General features: G+C 37.4%; 1 protein-coding gene across 1 annotated transcript in view; it reads right to left on the bottom strand.

The window, feature by feature from the left end:
- Positions 1-963: 963 nt before the first annotated feature.
- Positions 964-19,319, bottom strand: part of ZNHIT6 (zinc finger HIT-type containing 6) — a 61,525-nt gene continuing 43,169 nt past the window's right edge. The window contains exons 9-10 of the mRNA XM_006149438.3: positions 5,987-6,111; positions 964-1,156 (exon numbers count right to left, since the gene is read on the bottom strand). Coding sequence (XP_006149500.1) covers positions 1,116-1,156; positions 5,987-6,111 — 166 coding nt within the window. The 3' untranslated portion in view covers positions 964-1,115. The remainder of the gene's footprint in view (positions 1,157-5,986; positions 6,112-19,319) is intronic.

Here is a 19,319-nt window from a genome sequence, read left to right as displayed (position 1 = left end):
TCATCTTCTCTTTTTCTTTTCATATGTATTTCTAATCTCTCTAAGTCTCTTTAATGCCTCTAGATTTTTTTTGGGGGGGGGTGTCTTATTCCTATTACAAACTAAAAATGAATCTCACTAGCATCCAATTTTGTCATTTTTTAACTATCAAGTACACAAATGCAATACAGATGTAATAATCATTTACTCTTTTATAGTCATATCATAGTTTCATTACTGTATATATTCCATAAAATCAGACTTTAATTTCAATATGTGAGATCATAATGTATATAGAGCTGTCATAAGGTATAAATTAAGCTATGTATATACATAAAAACACTATATACATTTCAGTAACACTTTTAGGAGTTCCAAGTGTTTTTTTTTTTTTTAAGTTATTGCTAGATATAAAAACAGCATAAAAATGGTCATCACAACACCCCTGTGTGGTGATGATGAAAACAGATTGGAAATGTTTAAAAAGGCACAGAATTTGTAAGACACAGCTTGTTGTATGAAAAAGTAGAGCCAATTTTGTAGCATGTATGGTTCAAACAATGTAGAGCTGCTGATTTTCCAGACTGTAAATAAGAAATAGTTAACAGCATTTATTCAGTCTTTACATAAGGCATTGTACTAGGACTTTCCCAAGTATAAATACCTCAAAAGAAAAAATTACATATAAATCCCAAAGTCAAGAATGGGAAAAGGGGGAGGATCAGCTCCCCTGGGGCTAAATAGTGTAACGCATAGCCTTTCCACTGAGTGAGGATCCACTAAGGACAATGCCAACTTCATGGTTCACACAGGTGATCCTTGGGTTTGGTCTTGCCTCAAACTAACAAGTACAAGATTTTCAGTTATGGAATTAAGCTTATTTAAAGCCAGGGCCTAACAAGCACTATGTTAATCAGGAGCAAAAAGGAGTTCTTACTATGAATAAGGAGACTTACAAATAAATTAACTCAATAAGCTATAAAATACATTTTTAAAAAGCTTAGATTGTTTAATTACTTTTCAAACAAAAATCTCCAACCACCCACTAACAATACTCCAATCATCCGACAGTCCACCAATTCACAGTCCTCTGCAACAACTGTCTGGAAATTTTCACCTTCTTCCAAAAGAAGTGCTCAATTTTCATTGCCAAGGCTCTTGGTAGATTCATTTTTCACTAGAAAAAAATAAGTAAACATACGGTTAAGTGTTTACACTGTTTCTGTTTAGGCTGTTCTGTTTTTCCTCTTCACTCCTCTCTTCTGATGCATAGCAACAACACTTCTCACAGGGACAGACAAACCATGTCATGTCACAAGCAGCTGGAATATACAATTCTGGCCACAATAAGTAGAGAAATGATGGCTGCAAATGGTAATTATATTTTGTGAGGTAACATCCTTCCTGACTTGATGGAAGACTTGAGAATAGTCACTTCACAGTGTGGTTATGATCCCATACTCATGCCACTGAGTAGACACTATCATCACACACACTGGCCACATGTGGTTGGAATAAATTTTTTCATAATTTTTTTTTTAAACTTAAAACAGAGGGTCAGTATATGTTGAGTCAATATGGGCTAACAGAAGACTAGCTAATTGCCATCTCCTTCCTTTTGCAGGAAAGAAGACTCACAGCAAGAACAGAGCTCCTTTGAAGCTTCATTTCTTACCTAGAATGAGCAATCCTAAGTATGATTCATTCACTCATTGAACTGACAGTTCCTGGAGGAGAAACTGGATCTTTCTTTCCTACATTTACCCTTATAGTGTAGAGCACATTAGCTGAATCAATACAACCGCAAGTCATTCTATCTTTTAATTTTTATTCTTTTTTTAAATCTGTAAAATGGGAACTAGAGTAAATGCTTTATTTCAGTAAAAATACAAATAAGTTTGCTTGAGGCTTACAGTCCATTTATTTTCACTGGGCAGATAAGAAAAATAAAGATCAGAAAGGCAGAGTGAATGTTTAAGGGCCCATGGTTTAGAAACTTGATGCCAGAACCATAAACTTGGATCTCTGTCTCATATTCCAACTGACAAGTTCTCTGGGGTTTACTGATGCCTGGATTTCAGACTGTACCAGCAACCAAAACAGTGTTTACTGAGTTCTATGAATAAGTCATTGAAAAAAGTTTCATTTGAGATACGGTCCCTATCCTTGTAGATTTTATAAACTCTAGTAGAGTCTTCAAGAGCCTCCATAATATTATAAGGTACTTTACAGATTCTTTTCTGGTTTCCTCTGCACTTCATGAGATCTATTATAGCACCTACTGCACTAAGAAGTTTACATGTGTCTTCTTGTGCCTGATATCCCTCCTCTCCATCCTCCAAACAGACTGAAAGATAAAGGAGAAATGAGGAGAGGAGAATGAAAAGGAATGGATGAAAAAATTCATATTGGCCCCGTAAGAGACTGATATATGAGTAGCTGCTATGCCATCACATATTTTCACTAGTTCATGTAATAAGTTTTAGGTTGGAACCCTTTTTTAAAGGCTGACACATTGTCTAATATTGAAGCATCTTTTTAATAAGGCTTCATTCCTCTTTAGACTGAAATGCAGTAAGTTTTTATCAAATCTAATTTGGGCAAACAATGGCCTATAGAGTAAGTTGGACCATTCTGAGCAGTTCCCACTGGGCTGATACAATGTGAGTCATGAGCAATCCATTGTACATCTACGATCTAGCGGATTACCTTAATGGCTTAATCTTTAATAGTCCATCTTTTTTATTTTTTAAAAAGTAAGAGACAAACAAAAAAATTGGTCTATTAAGATAGGAAGACATTAAAAAAAAAAAGGAAATCTACAGATATCACAAACATAACAAATATCAAGTGTGAAAACTACTGAATACCAGCCCAGAAACACATTTACCTCCAAACTAGAAAAGACACATTGTATTATGAACTCAGGATCAAAATGTAATATTTTTTGCCTCTGAAGAAAGAAGGAATTTCAAGACTTTCCAATGAAAACATCATATTTTTATATAATCCCCCTCCCTCACCAAGGGACCTCCTGACAGAATATCCAATGCTATGAGCATATACAAAGAAACAGACACCTTGCAGTGCTTACAGGAAGAAATGCATGTATAGGAAGACCTGGTATTTTTAAGGTATGTGTGTACACAGATGTGACAACAATCCTATGGTCCTTAAAATCCTGTCAGATTCTTTTTAGTTTTTTGCTATAATAGTTCTAAATAATCCTCTGTTCTAAAAACAAAAGTCACCTGTGTTCTTGTAAATAATCAAATATCACATACCCACCAAAAAATAACACATTTTACTTAATAAGTTTCCAAGAACACTACCAAAGTAGTCTTTTCTTTTTGCTTCATTATGGAAGCCTTACTTGAAAGTGCATTCCTAAACAAGGTGAAAGAGGAGCTGTGTGTGCTGTGTTTATTTACACAGACTATGTTTGCTCTAGCTAGTAACCTGCATTACTAAACAACTTTCCCTGAAACCAACATTTAGAGAGAGTGTTATGTGAATTATATTTAAGAAAAAGTAGGTATTATGGAGCTGTAAAAAAGTGAAACTGGTCATTTAAAAATGAAAAATCCTGATTTAATTTGAGAGAATAAAATAATCTCAAATTACGATAAATATAAAGTCAAAATAAACATTAATAATTAGAGGCCCATAATTTATTATTAGAAACTTCATGTCAGTTAATTAAAATCTAGTTTTGAGTTGTGGCACTGACAAAATTTTGGCCACATTTAGAGAACTCTCCTGTTAACTTCTGCCAAAAAAAAAAAAAAAGAAACAAAAAAAGCTATGCATGGCTGAGCCAAGGTGGCACACTGCTATGATAACACTACTTGGAGGCTGAGGCAATATGGGAATTGTGGGTTTGGCTCCCAGCCCAACCTAAACAGTCCAGGCACAGTGGTGCACATCTATAGTACAAGTTAGCTGGGAACTGGGAAGGTAAAGCAGGATTGTGACGTGGTGAAACCCTCCACTGTCAAAAATCAATCTCTATATAATACATTTTTTTAAAGAGGTTTTTGTCATAGGGTGTGTGCATTCACCAGGGAGAGAGACAAGAGAAAGAAAGTGAAAAATCACTCCCAATTGGGGAATGGCCATGCTGCAATCCCTTTTCCTCCAGTCTACTCTGATTTTGGGCACACACATACATGCACCCAGTGTATCACAGGTTTGGGACTTGAACCATGGTCGACCACATGGGAGTCCAGGGACATAACCTCAACACCATCTGCTGGTCCAATCTCTCTAATACAGTTTTTAAAAGCCACAGACATGTACAAAAGATACCTTGTAGGTTACTGCTTGCTACAACTTGTGATACTGATAAAATAAAATCTGAACCACACATTCAAGTAATATGACCTAAAAAATAAAGAGCTCTCAGGGCCAGACAGGTGGCTGGATAACACATGGCCAACTGTGTGGTTTTTTTCACCCAGTGGTGTGAAAAACATGCTAGATGCATAGGTGCGTCCAAAACCCTAAGAAGAGCATGGAGGAGAAGGCATTGTGGTTTGGTCACCCCCACCTTGGGGATGTCTCCAGCAAGTGTATAGACCCTATAGCAAAAAAAAAAAAAAAAAAAAAAAAAAAAAAAAAAAAAAAAAAATAAAAATAAATTAAAAAATAAAAAAATTCAAGCCACGAAAAAGATCCCTTGTTCCTGTGGAGTTTGTTACAATAAAACTTGGCCTGTGTATCTAAAAGTGGCCTGTGTATCTAAAAGTGTGTAACCTCCTGTACCTTTTAAAATTAATTACTGAATTTTATTTATCCTCTAGGACCTTGTATTCAGAAACACAATTAGCTTAATGAGTACTTTTTAATAGATAGATGATTTTATACACCAAATCTTTATATATATATATATCTTTTCCATTGTGAATACTTTGCTGTATAGCCTAAAGAAACAAAATCAAAGAAAATAAACCTGCGGTTTTATAAAAGGAAATAAAGGATCCAGGCAATGGCGGTAACTATTCTAAATAAAGTCTAAATTTAAACATGTTTCTGGCATCAATCTCCCTATATATAAGGTAGAATGCTCAAATGTTTTGCAATCCTTCATTTCAGGAATTTCTAAATAAAGAGTTTTAACTAGGGAGTAAATTTATCTGATGATAGACAAAGTCTGTTACTTAAAGACTACTGCCTTTAAAAAACACAAAAATATGGGGGACCAGCAGTTAGCGTAATGGCTATGTCGCTGAACTCCCACGTAGTCGACCACGGTTTGCGTCCCAGACCCGGTGGCTTAAAACTCACACCGGTCGCGTGTGCGTGCATGCCCAAGATCCCGAGAGGAGAATGGAGGAGAAGGGATTGTGGTGTGGCCATGCCCCCTGGGGGGTGATTTCTCACTTTCTGACTCTCTGTCCTCTCCGTCTGTCTGTTGAGCGCACACGCCCTATAGCAAAAACCTCTCCAAAAAAACAAACAAACAAAAAAACACAAAAATACAGGAAACTCCAATAAAGTAAAAAAAGTTATTTATAGCCATTCAATTTGATACATTAATTTAAAAATGGTATTATAGGGACCAGCAGTTAGCATAATGGCTATGTCGCTTGACTCCCATGTAGCCGACCACGGTTTGAGTCCTGGACCCGGTAGCTTAAACTCATGCCAGGTGCGTGTGCATGCATGCCCAAGATCCCAAGAGGAAAAAGGAGGAGAAGGGATTGTGGCATGGCCATCCCCTTGGGGGGGTGATTCTCACTTTCTGTCTCTCTGTCTCTCTCTGTTGAGCGCATGTGCCCTACAGTAAAAAAAACCTCTCAAAAAAAAAAAGGTATTATACGCTTACATGCTTTCAAATAGAAGCAGTAGCTCATTCATCTGTTTCTTTACATTAATTGTTGCTAGAGTAAATTTTGTAAGTGTGTAAATACAGTGGGGAAAAACACACACATCAAAAAATAAAGGTGGGCATAACAGCTTCAGTTTCTCTAGAGTTATTCTAAGCATTACATAAATTTATACTTACCTTGGTGAAGAATTTTCATGTCACTACTGAATCCTTTCAATACCACATGTAATGTTGGATACTCAATGATCACTTTGTTCCGCAAATTGTCTAGGAGACTTTTATAAGGATCCAATTCATAATATCTTATTGATGGAAAGGCAAAATGAACACAAACAAAAAAACTTTAATATTCAAAATTACTCATCAATAAAATAAATGTATCAGAGTCCCTTACATTAATTTTTTAAAGGTGATGACATTAATTCGATAGCTATTTCCTTCTAACAAAGGTTTAATATTTCCTAAGAAAACTAGAAGAGTTATCGTTATAGAAGTTCAAAATCTAAGTACAAAGTCCATCTTCAAAAAAGGTGTCAAGAACATACACTGGGGAAAGGACAGTCCCTTCAATAATGGTGCTGAGAAAACTGGATCTCCAAATGCAGAAGAATGAAAGTATGCCCTCATTTCTCACCACTTAACTCAAAATGTATAAAAACTTAAATGTACAACCTAAAAGAAGAAAACTACTTGAAGAAAACACAGAGAAAATACTTCATGATATTGGCCTTGGCAAGGATCTTTTGGGTAACACCTCAAAAACAAAGACAAAAATAGTCAAGTGGCATTACATCACACTGAAAAGTTTCTGCCCAGCAAAGGAAACAATAAAAAGAGTGAAGAGACAATCGACTCAATGGTAGAAACCATCTGCAAACTATGCATCTGAAAAATTGTCAATATATCCAGAATTCATAAATAGAAAAAAGTCTCATTACAAAAAATGGGGAAACAATTTGAATAGACTTTTTTCAAAAGACATACAGATGGTCAATAGGTATATGAAAATATGCTCAACATTATTAATAATCAGGGAAATATAAATCAAAACCACAATGAAAAATCATTTCACTCCAGCAAAAAGAAAAAAATAAACACTAGTGACAATGTTGAGAAAGAGAAACTCTTATTACACTATTGGCAGGAATGTAACTTAGCACAGCCACTATGGACAACAATATGGTGTTTCCCAAAGGTAAAATATTAATAAAAAATAAATAGGACTACCATATGATCCGGCAATCCCACAAGTGGGTACATAGTCAAAAGAAATCAATATGTCAAAGAGGTATCTGCAAACTTCTGTTTACTGCAGCACTCTTCACAATAGCCAAGATATGAAATAATCCTCAATGTCCATCAGCAAATGAATAGATAAGAAAAAACATGATATATTTACACAATGGAATATTATTCGGTCATAAAAGCAATGAAATCCTGTCATTTGTGCCAATGTGAATGAGCCTAGAGGACATATACTAAATGAAATAAGCCAAGCACAGAAAATACATCATAATTCCACTCATACATAGGCCCAAAAAAGCTTAATCTCATAGAAGTAGAGAGTAAAATAGTGGTAACCAGAGACTGAGAAGGGAGGGGCATTAGGAGTGTTGAAGAGAAGTTAAAAGGTAAAAAGTTACAATTAGATAGGAGAATAAATTCTAATGTTTCATTGCAGTATGGTGACTACAGTCAACAATAATTACTGTATATTCCTAAACAGCTTGAAGAGGATTTTGAATGTTTTCACCACAATGAAATAAAGTGACATATCTGAAGAAACAGATATGCTAACTCTCCTAATTTGATTATCACACATTGTATACATGTATGGGAACATCACACTGTACCCCTTAAGTATGTACAATTATTATGTATCAATGAAAAACAATTCAGCATTTTGATATCAGGAAAGCTCTAGAACAAGCCACTAATTTTCATAAAGAAATACAGCTTTTTATAAGTTTATTTCTTCCATAATCAAGATACATGAAATGTACACATGTGCACCCCCAGCCAGGACCTGGCACCACAACTCACTTAGCCTCACTTAGCTAACCCTTAATTATGGGCACATGTGTGCATAGTGTACTCGGAAGGTCTTCAGATGTAAACCTGAAACCCTCCCATGTGCGTCCATCAGTCTTGCTATGCCACTGTGGAACCCTGAAATAGACTTGATGTAATATCTATGTTTAATGTGTCATGAATTTTTCTTGGATATAAGAATTATTTGCTAAAAATTCAAATTCTTCAAATGTATTTACTTTGAACCTTAAAAATAGCAACCAGGGCCAGCTAGGTGGCATGGTGGTTAAAGTGCTAGGTCTTACAAGGTTGACTGCTACATTTAAGTCTCAGACCTGGTGGCTTGAAAAATCAGACCAGGCATGTGAACATGCATGCCCAAAATCTCAAAAGTAGACTGGAGAAGGGATGGCCATCTTCCCCTCAACCACCACCACCACTTCCCCACCAGGAGAATGATTTCTCACTTTCCATCTCCATGGCGAGAGCATGCACCCTTATAGCAAACAAAAAAGCAAAACAAATAAACAAAAAAGCCCACAGAATATTCTTTATATTGAAAAGAAACTGAAATGTGAAGTACTCCATTTTTCTAAACCAGCCAGCCTGGTGCCCACAGACTATAGAACGCATGCATTCTTTTCCCCATGTAATGTAATACAGATGTGCTTATAATAAATTAAAAGTGGTGCCAGGATTTAAAGAATAAATGCTTTGCATCTTTATCATTCCCCTTTGCCATAACCAATATTTTAAAGGAGTCAGCAATAATATTATGAAAGAAAAGAGATTATATCAGGTCGCCAAGCATAAGAATAATTTACAAAATAAAACATAAAACAGGTATAACTAAAGTTTACTTCGTAGAAAACAAGATTGAATTCTCAAACAAGAACTTTTCAAGTAGTATTCCATAAACTCTTGCAATAATTTATCTTCTGTGCATTTTAAGTGAATCATAAGGATTCTACTAAGAGACATTTTTCAAATAAGGGAATGTCCTCCATTTATTTCACTCAGTCTTTGGTAAATGATTTTTCAGTGTATACTTAATGTTCTGGGTATTCTGCTTCTTATGAAATACTAGGTTTTCACTAGACGTTTTCTCTAGCTTTCCAAAGCTGAAACGATGAGAAACAACAATATTCAAAAGCCACTTGGGAATCAAACCCTAATATTATTGCTGAAGAATATAACGTATATTCCCAACAGAGGACTCTTCAGAAATGTAAAAACTATCATGTAACAAGTTATACATGTTTTCAGTCCTAACACTGTAATGACTATACTTGTTTACTTAAAAAAAAGTTCTTACTTTGTGTGCCAAGTAGTCACTGTGCAAAACACTTAGAATGTAAAGATTTCTAAGAGACTTGTCAACTAATGGATTATTTTAGAAACATTTAGGGACCAGCAGACAGTGTAATGGTTACATCACTGAACTCGACATAGTTGATCGCAGTTTGAGTCCTGGACCCAGAGACTTGAAACTCATGCTGTGTGTGTGTGCGCGTGCATGCCTAAAATGCCAAGAGGAGAATGTATATGGGACTGTGGTATGGCCACCCCCCTCGGGGGATGATTTCTCACTTTATGTCTCTGTCTCTCCAGCAAGAGCAGGAACCCTATAGTAAAAAAAAAAAAAAAAAAATCTCATAAAAGAGAAATATTTTATTTAAATGCAATGAAAATCCGGCATGCCGTGTGGTTTTGATTAAAATTGCTGGATTTCATTTATTGTTTTCCCTAAAATGTTGCATATATAGTTATGAAAAAGCAATGCATTAATTTCCCAAGGTTTTTTATTTAACAAAATAAACTCATATTTTAATTCCATTTTCCCATAAATTTTTTGAAGTACCCCTGTATTATTATTTTGTCTATAAGGTTCTAGGTCACAGGTTTCCAGCCTGTTTAATGAAAAAGTCAAAGTACATTAATCTTTTACATAAAATTCTTAGATTTCTCTACCATTATTGGTTACTCTTAGCCTGCCATTAATATTTACCAGTGAGGCTAAAAGTACTTTGAATGCTTCTGTTTCCATTGTCTTGAGGCACGTGTAAAGAGTTCAGCTTTGTACTGCCTAAAAAGCAGTCAGGTTTTAGCTCCTTTGCAAGCCTGAATCCTAAAGGACAGCTTTATCATTTTTGAAATTTTTACCCACTCTGGTATTTCCATTAGTAGAATGCTTCTACTACCATAAGACAAACAGCTTGGGTTTGGAAGAATTAAGATAATAACATTTGTCTTTGCTGTTACCCTCAGGGACCCTCTCAGACATTTTCTCGTTATTTCACTTATTCACCCTTACAGGCTCACTAGCCCTTCCACTCCAGTTCTGTCACAGGGCCATTACAAGGGCAGCATGGCTCAGCAGGCTAAACAGGTGCTACCGTGACTGACAGTATGTCAATAATAGTGGTCTTGATATTCAGGAGTGTGCTTTTATTCTCAGATCTGCTACTAACTTTCAAAGAAACCGGCCAAGTTCTTAAACTTCTTTCTCAACACTTTATTACCAAACTTGGGTCCTTTTGTTTTCACTTTTCTCTTAACTCAAAAAGACATTTTTTTAAAGAGAGCTTTTTGCTATAGACGTGTGTGTGCCCACTAGAGCGACAGAGAGAGAGAAAGAAAGAACTCATCCCCCCTGGGGATGGCCATGCCACAATCCCTTCTCCTCCACTCGCCGCTCAGGCTTCTGGGTGCACACGAACCCGGCATGAGTTTTAAGCCACCACGTCCAGTACTCAAACTGGAGTTGGCCACATAGGAGTCCAGAGACACGACCACTACACAATCTGCAGGTCCGTACAAAGAATTTTTTTTTTGAGAGGTTTTTGCTTTAGGGCATGTGCACTTGCCAGAAAGACAGAGAGAGACAGAGAGATAGAAAGAGAGAAATCACCCCCCGGGGGGGATGGCCACACCGCAATCCCTTCTCCTCCATTCTCCTCTTGGGATCTTGGGGATGCACGCACACGCACCTGGCGTGAGTTTTAAGCCACCGGGTCCGGGACTTGAACCATGGTCGACTACATGGGAGTCCAGTGACATAGCCATTACACTAACTGCTGGCCCCCTACAAAGAAATGTTTAAAAGCAGGGAAGAAAAAGTCACAAACCACTTTATTTCCTACTTGAGCACTGAAACCTTTTGGATCATCATCCCTTCTGATACACTACTCCTCAAGATAACATAGTTTTGTTTTTGTTCTTTTTTGGTTTGTTTTTTTTGAGTTTTTTGCCATAGGGTGCGTGTGCTCACCAGAAAGAGAGAGACAGAGAGATAGAAAGTGAGAAATCACCCCCCCCCCCGCGGGGGGGGGGTGGCCATGCCGCAATCCCTTCTCCTCCATTCTCCTCTCGGGATCCTGGGCACGCACACACACATGCCCAGCATGAGTTTAAGCCACCGGGTCTGGGACTCAAACCACGGTTGACTACATGGGAGTCTAGCAAAACAGCCACTATGCTAACTGCTGGTCCCAAGATAACATAGTTTTGATAGTCAGTATAATAATAGGAAAGATATCTATTCACGGGCTAGTTTGTAAAGATTAAATATAATAGGTAAAAATGTTTCTAAAGAATTACTTGCTAAATTAATATTCATAATAAAAAGAGTGAACTTTGTAGACAATCTGAGTCTAAATTCTGGCCTTAAAACTATAACTTGGTTCCTTTAGGTAAGCCAGTTTCTCCAAGCCTGAGATTGCTATCTTGTAGAGATATAGGCTGTACTTTATACAAATTATTGCATGTATAAGCACTGTAAACACAGTGCCTAACCTATATTCATTAACTGGTTCCTTAAATATTTAGTGTCTACCAAGTACAGGTAGTCTCTAGGAAACATTAATTCAGAGAAAGAAGCCCCACAATTTATTGTTCCTTATAATAAACTCCATAGTATATTATGGGTGCTAGACAAATAATGAACTACTTTATTACTTCATTGAGACAATTATAGAAAGGTAAAGCTAAATAGACATTCAGTAAACATCTGTCCTTTCCCATACTCACCTTCACAGGTTCCTTTGGACAGTACAACGCCTTTAGTATCTAGGTACTTCATATACTAACCTGAGCTACATACATTTTCCTTAATTTGTTTTTAGTCTTTCCCCACCATCAGCTTTATGATGTATAACTGACAAATAGAAAGTGTGTACACACACACACACACACATATATATATATGTATATATATTTATACATATATATATACACATATATATATAGGGTGTACGAATTGATATTTTGATATATGTATATACTATGAAATAATCATAAACAAGCTAACATATCCATAAGCTCACAAAGTTTTTTTCTTGTAATGAGAAAGCTTTATGATCTACCCTATCAGCAAATTTTAAGAATACAGTATTGTTGTGCCAGTTCTGTGGCCTAGTGGTTAAGGCAGTCACCTCACATGGCTGACTGCACAGTTTGAGACCCAGACCTGGTGGCTTGAGAAACATGCCAGGAACTTGTGCATGAGTGGGCAAAACCCTGAGAAAAGAACAGAGAAGGGATTGCTGTGTAGCTCGTTCCCCCAAGTGTGGTGGTTTTTCTCTCTCTCTCTTGCAAGCACATGTGCCCTATAGCAAATTTAAACAAATAATAAAAAAATAAAAAACACTGGGCTGGCCAGTGGCATGATGGATAAGGCAGCTGGATCTTACATTTTATCTTTTAAGTCCCAGATCCAGGGTCTTAAAAGATACGCCAGGTGCATGAGTATGCATGCCCAAAATCCTGAGAGGAGTAGAGAAGGGACTGTGGTGTGTAGAAATAGCTCTGGGTTAGTCAGTGAGTGAGTGAATATAATGGCCCAGGACATAACTGTATACTACTCTAGACTTTATAAACATTGTGCATTTTAGCCTTAACAAGGTTTATTATGCCCATGATCCTGTCTAGCTGGGGCTGGCAGGGGGTCACAGTGTGAAGGCCCTATTGGGGGTGCCCATTTCTCTCATGGAGGAAACAAATTAACCTCAAGATAATATAATGATAAAAAGTATAGTACAGAGGGGAACCAGCAGTTAGCATAATGGCTATGTCGCTGGACTCCCACGTAGTCGACCGCAGTTCGCGTCCCGGACCCGGTGGCTTAAAACTCATGCCGGACGTGTGTGCGTGCGTGCCCAAGATCCCGAGAGGAGAATGGAGGAGAAGGGATTGCGGTGTGACCATCCCCCCTGGAGGGTGATTTCTCACTTTCTGTCTCTATGTCTCTCTCTGTCTGACGAGCGCATGCGCCCTATAGCGAAAATCTCTCCAAAAAAGAAAGTATAGTATAGGAAATACATAAACCAGTAACAAAGACATTATTATCCTTAACAAGTATTATGTACTGTATGTAATGTGTGCACTGTGGCGTAGTAGTGTGTTTGTATCAGCATTATCATAGACACCTGAGTAATGTGATATGCTATAATTAAGATAATATGTCACCAGGCAACTGGAATTTCTCAGCTCCATTATAATTTCATGGGACTACCATTATACATATGGTTTTATGTTGAACAAGCAATACGTAGTATGTAGTGCCCAATGGTAGCATGATAGTAATTCTCTGCAATGAAAAACGTGTACACAAAATATTTCCTATGACCTTAAAGTTTTAAATGTTAAGATTTCCCCTTGACTGAATAATTTTAACTATTGCTAGCATAAAATTGATCAAAACACCACAAATATAAAGTAAAATTTAATTGAAAGTGCACCCACTTTGTATGATAGACAAGCACTTATGACTGCATCTTCTACTAGAGGCAAAGTTGCTCACAACGAATTCTTTTTTTTCTTTGGAGAGGTATTTTCCGCTATAGGGCGTGTGCGCTCACCAGACAGAGAGAGAGAGAGACAGAAAGCGAGAAATCATCCCCCAGGGGGCACAGCCATGCCGCAATCCCTTCTCCTCCATTCTCCTCTCGGGATCTTGGGCACGCGTGCACACGCGCCCGGCCAGTGTGAGTTTTAAGCCGCCGGGTCAGGGACGCGAACCGGGGTCGACTATGTGGGAGTCCAGCGACATAGCCATTACACTAACTGCTGGTCCCGCTCACAACAAATTCTTAGATTAAGTGATTCTCCTCTGTTCATCAATCAGTATCCATTAACAGTATCAAATTCCAAATGGAAAACAAGAGGAAGTTTATGTAATTCCATCTCAAGAACAAACTCTTATTTTTCACTAACCCTTCCTTTATCAGTTACTGGGTTGTCAAAAAGTCATGATGCATTTTTTGCATAGAAAAAAAAAAAGTCATGACTTTTCTGATAACCAAATATTTTTAAAACATGTACCTAAAAGGTAGAAATGCTGTCTATTTATATGAAAAATGACATCTGAAAGCAGTTAATACTATTCTTAGAAATCCTGAAACTCCTTGGTATTCTCTTATATATATATATATAAAAAATTCTGTATCATTAAAATATTAACTTTCAAGATCTTCAGTTTCCTAATAGCAGATTTAAAAAAAAAAAATTCTAACCTCAGGTCAGCAAGGTGGTATGGTGATTTAGGCACTGGACTCCAACATGGCTGACCACGGTTCAAGTCCTGGACCTGGAGGTTTGCTTTCTTATCCCCATCCCTGTCTCTGGTGAGTGCCCTATAGTAAATTTTTTAAAAAAGTAATAGGGGCCAGCATGTGGCATAGTGGTTAAGGTGCTGGATTCCCATATGGCCGAATGCGGTTGAATCCTGGACTTGGTAGTTTAAAACTCATGTCTGGCACATGTGCATGCGTGCCCAAAATCCCAAGAAGAAAATGGAGGAGAAAGGACTGTGGCATGGCTATACCTCCTGTGTGTGTGTGTGTGTGTGTGTGTGTGTGTGTGAGTATGATTTCTCACTTTCTATCTTTTGGATGACTACGATGGATACAGAAATTTAAGCACCGTTCTAAGAGAAGAAATACAGATTTTATGTTCGGCTGAAATACAGATTTTGTTTCTGTCTTTTAGGTACATGTTTATGATAAGGGAGAATAACAGGCAAGTATGGGAATAGGCTAGGTGAAAAGCAAAGAGGAGTCTGGTAGAACTGTGTGGCGAGACAGGGAAGAAAACAGGCTCTGAGAATCAACTGTGAGCTAGTGTCTTGGCAGGTAGAATTAAGAGTCTAGGGGGCACAGTCTGAGAAGGTAACATAAGGTGAGGGGGAGGTCAGCTCTCCTCTGAGGAAGAGGTTTGATGTGCAGATTTTAGTGAAAGCCAAAAGAGGTCTGGTGGGCTTACTTGACTGAGGCCTTTAACAGGTGAAATCAATTTCTCTAAAGCGGCATAGGAAAAAGTATCTTATCTCTTCTTCAATGAAAATCATTTAAAAATATTTCATATTAAAGATCCAAAAAAGTAAAGTAACTTTAGTTTTTTATTTTAAAACATCTCAGCATGGAAATAAAATCATCCAAGAGAACATAGCTCATACTTTTGCTGGTTGCTTCAAGACAAAAAATATTTCAAAATTATTAACTAAAATCAGAGTAATAGGAAATGACTAACAGAATCTGTGTAAGTACAGCAGGGTACTGTCTCCCAGGAAGGGTCAGAATTTTCTGTGATAGTCATGAAATCAAAGCCTAGATAATGCTTTAATTTTGGCTTAGAATTAAAGTCTAAACTCTTGGCTTTATATGCCAATTTCTGGAAGTAGAGTGAAGGCAAGTACTTTGTGCTTCCATCAAAAAAAAGTCTGTGGGAACCAGCAGTTAGCGTAATGGCTATGTCGCTGGACTCCCACGTAGTCGACTGCGGTTCACGTCCCGGACCCGGTGGCTTAAAACTCACGCCGGGCGCGTGTGCGTGCGTGCCCAAGATCCCGAGAGGAGAATGGAGGAGAAGGGATTGCGGCGTGCCCATCCCCTCTGGGGGGTGATTTCTCGCTTTCTGTCTCTCTGTCTCTCTCTGTCTGGCGAGCGCACGCGCCCTATAGTGAAAAACCTCTCAAAAAAAAAAAAAAGAAAAAAAAAAGTCTGGAATGTTCATGCCCTTCAATGGGTACCTTTTATGCCTCATATTGTATATACATATATATTACCGTATTTACCACATATCTACCTCCCCCCATAGAATATGAGCTCCTTTAGAGATACAGTCACTTAGATGTCTATGTATCACTATGCTTTACCACTGTGCTGGTATACAAAGAGGCTCAATGAATATTAACCAAACAAATGAGAAAAACAGACTTGATCAGTCTGTTTTTTTTTTTTTTTTTTTAAAGAATTATTTTATTTAACTTTACTCATTTATTTTTCTTGACGAGAGAGGGACAGAGTGAGAGAGAGAGGGAAAGTGAGAAATCAAGCTGCCAGGTCCAGGGCTTGAACCATGGTTGACCACGTGAGAGCGTTCAGCACCTTAACAACCACGCCACCTGCTGGTCTCCTCAGACTTGATCACTCTTAACCTACTGATATTTTAACCAACATATCAAAAAGCCTGCTCTCTAAGCAAGGACTACTTTTTCTGAAATAACTTTTTTTGGGAGAGTTTTATTTTGCTATAGGGTGCATGTGCTTGCCAGAAAAAGAGACTGACAGCAAGAAATCACACTCCCCCACCCCCATGCCACAATCCCTTCTCCTCCATTCCCCTCTATGATCTTGGGCACACATGCACATGTGCCCAGTGTGAGTTTAAGCCACCAGGTCCCAGACTCAAACCATGGTCGACTACATGGGAGTCCAGCAACCTAGCCATTACACCATCTGCTGGTCTCTGAAATAACTTTTAAATTACACTGAGTCCCTGTTAAACCATCTTCCCCCACCTCTTTCATGTATTAAGAATTGAAACCCCCACATGGTTAAAGCATATAAAGTCACAAATGACAGGACAAAAATCAGGGCAAATCTATACTATGTGTTAGTAAATACAGTTTTACTGGAGCAGTCATGTCCATTCATTTACAAAGTCTATAGCTGCTTATGTGCTGTAACAGTACAGTTAACTAATGTTACAAATGGTCCACACTGCCAAAAGTTTTTACTACTGGGCCATTTACAGAAAAGGCTAGAGAATCAAGATCTTACTTTAGAGTATCAAAATTGCTGTGGTGTCCAGCACACAGTAAGTACAAAAAAAAAAAAAAAAAAAAGGGAACTAAAAAATTTTTTTAAGAATTATTTTATTTAACTTTATTTATTATTATTCTTTGTTTTAATCTGACCAGGTAAAGACAGAGAGAGAGAGACAGAGAAAAGTGAGAAAGCAAGCTGCCAGGTCTGAGATTTGAATTGCAGTCAGCCATGTGAGAGGTTCAGCATCTTTAACCACAATGCCACCTTACCATCCTCATTAAAGTGAATTTAAGTAAACAACTTATTTATGTGTATCTAATATTTAATACACTGTACTTGAATTTATTTATAATGTATTTATACTTATTTATACTCCTAATATACTTAAGTGTAAGCATATTACCTATTAAAAAATTAAGAATACACTCTGCATAGAAGTCAGTGAGAGCACACTGTAACAGACGAAAATGAAAGATGCCTGAGTCTGTCACTATCTTCAAAAGGGAGCTCATTATCATATAAATTAAGTTTTATTATGATAAAATACATGACAGGATCATAGGAAACTATGCGAAATACAAAAATATCTTTTGAGCTTCAAAAGACACGTAAATTACATCCAGTTTGGGGGAAGGGAATGAATCTCACGGTAGACAATGGTAACCAGGAGCCTACCTAGAAGAATGGAGAGGAAAGAACATATGGAAAACTCATTATGGAGGTAAACTGTGAGAGGGGTTTAAAAAATTCATAAAAATGTATATTATGGGAAAATAATGCATAGATTTCAAAAAATTTTCACACTAAAATAAACTTGTACTTAAATTCCATTTTTCCATGAACATTTAAAAAATTATTTCATTTCATGTTATGATTATTTATTTCTTAATTTGACTAGAGAAATAGAGAGAGAAAGGGAAAGTGAGAAAGCAAGTCACCAGGTTGGTGACTTGAACCAGAGTCAGTCACATGGGAGTCCAGCGCCCCAAATACCATGCCACCCACTGGCCCCTCATGAACTTTTTGAAGCTGCCAAGTAGGGAGGCAGTAAGGCAAGGCAGTAAGGGAGAAGTCATGGTGGGTGGACTCCAAGGTCTTATACCTGGCTTACCAGAAGAATGATGGTACCAGTAACAGGAAATAAGTACCATCATTTGTTGACTGTTTACTAGATACCAAGGACAGAACTGGCCTATTTAATACAACACACACATATACATGTGTGTGCACACACAGTCCAGGAAGAAATGGAAAAGGTGTAATGAGATATAGATACGTTGAGCTTAAGATTTAATAAGATGTGTAAGGTAGAATAGCTGAAAACCAAGATTTGAAGCTTAGATAAAAGGCTGAAAATATATCTAGATTTGAGTCATTTATACAGAAATAACAGTTGACAACATCTCTTTAAAAAAGAAATAATTTATTTATTTAATTCCATTTGTTATTGTTATTTTTTAATTTGACCAGAGAGAGAGAGAAAGGGAAAGTGAGAAAACAAGCCACCAGCTCTGGGACGCGAACCATGGTTGGCCATGTGGGAATTCAGCCCTTATCCACCACACCACCTGCTGGCCCCATTGACAACATCTTAAATAAGCTCCTGAAACTTTGTATTTTCCCAATATCCAATTTATGTCAATAGAAATATAAATGAGAGCTAGTAGGTGGCATGCTTTAGGTAAGGTAGCTGGATCCCATGACCAACTATGCAGTTCAAGTCCTGGAACTGGTGGCTTAAGGAATATGCCAAGTATGTGTGCGTATATATGTCCAAAATCCTGAGAGGAGAATGAAGAAAAGGGACTGTGGCAAGGTCATCCCCCCAAGGGGTGCTTTCTCACACCATCCCCACCACTAGTAAGTGCATGTACCCTATAGCAAAATTATAAAAAAAAAAAAAAAAGAAAGAAAAGAAAAGAAACATAAACTAACATGACTATATATCTGCTTCCTTGTGGTTGGCAGTGAGTGAACTGTTGGGAGTAAAGCTAACACTGAATTTATGGTACTTTCCAGAGAATAAGAAATTATTTGGCTGAAAGGTACTATTTTAAAGAAGCAATGCATAACAACAATCAACTGCAAGTCATGTGGACTCTTCCATTTTAAATAAACATCTTTTTTTTGTTTTGTTTTTTACTAAAGAACTTGTTTCTAGAATTCAAACAAACAAACAATAACACTGCTTATATCCACTGAGTGATTTCATTAAGATGCTGACCTGGGCCTTTTGGCCGGAACCGCCATCTTCCAGTAATTAACCAAAATGACGAACGCAAAGGCAGAGAGGAGAGGCACCTGATGTATGTTCCCTAGGCCTTTTAGAAAAGATGGAGTTGTTCCTTTGGCAACATATATGCGAATCTACAAAAAAGGTGATATTGTAGACATTCAGGGAATGGGTACTGTTCAAAAAGGAATGCCCCACA

This window comes from Tupaia chinensis, unplaced genomic scaffold (genome assembly GCF_000334495.1).
Source record: "Tupaia chinensis unplaced genomic scaffold, TupChi_1.0 Scaffold000263_1, whole genome shotgun sequence".
NCBI lineage: Eukaryota > Metazoa > Chordata > Mammalia > Scandentia > Tupaiidae > Tupaia > Tupaia belangeri.
This window is presented reverse-complemented; position numbering and strand designations above follow the sequence as displayed.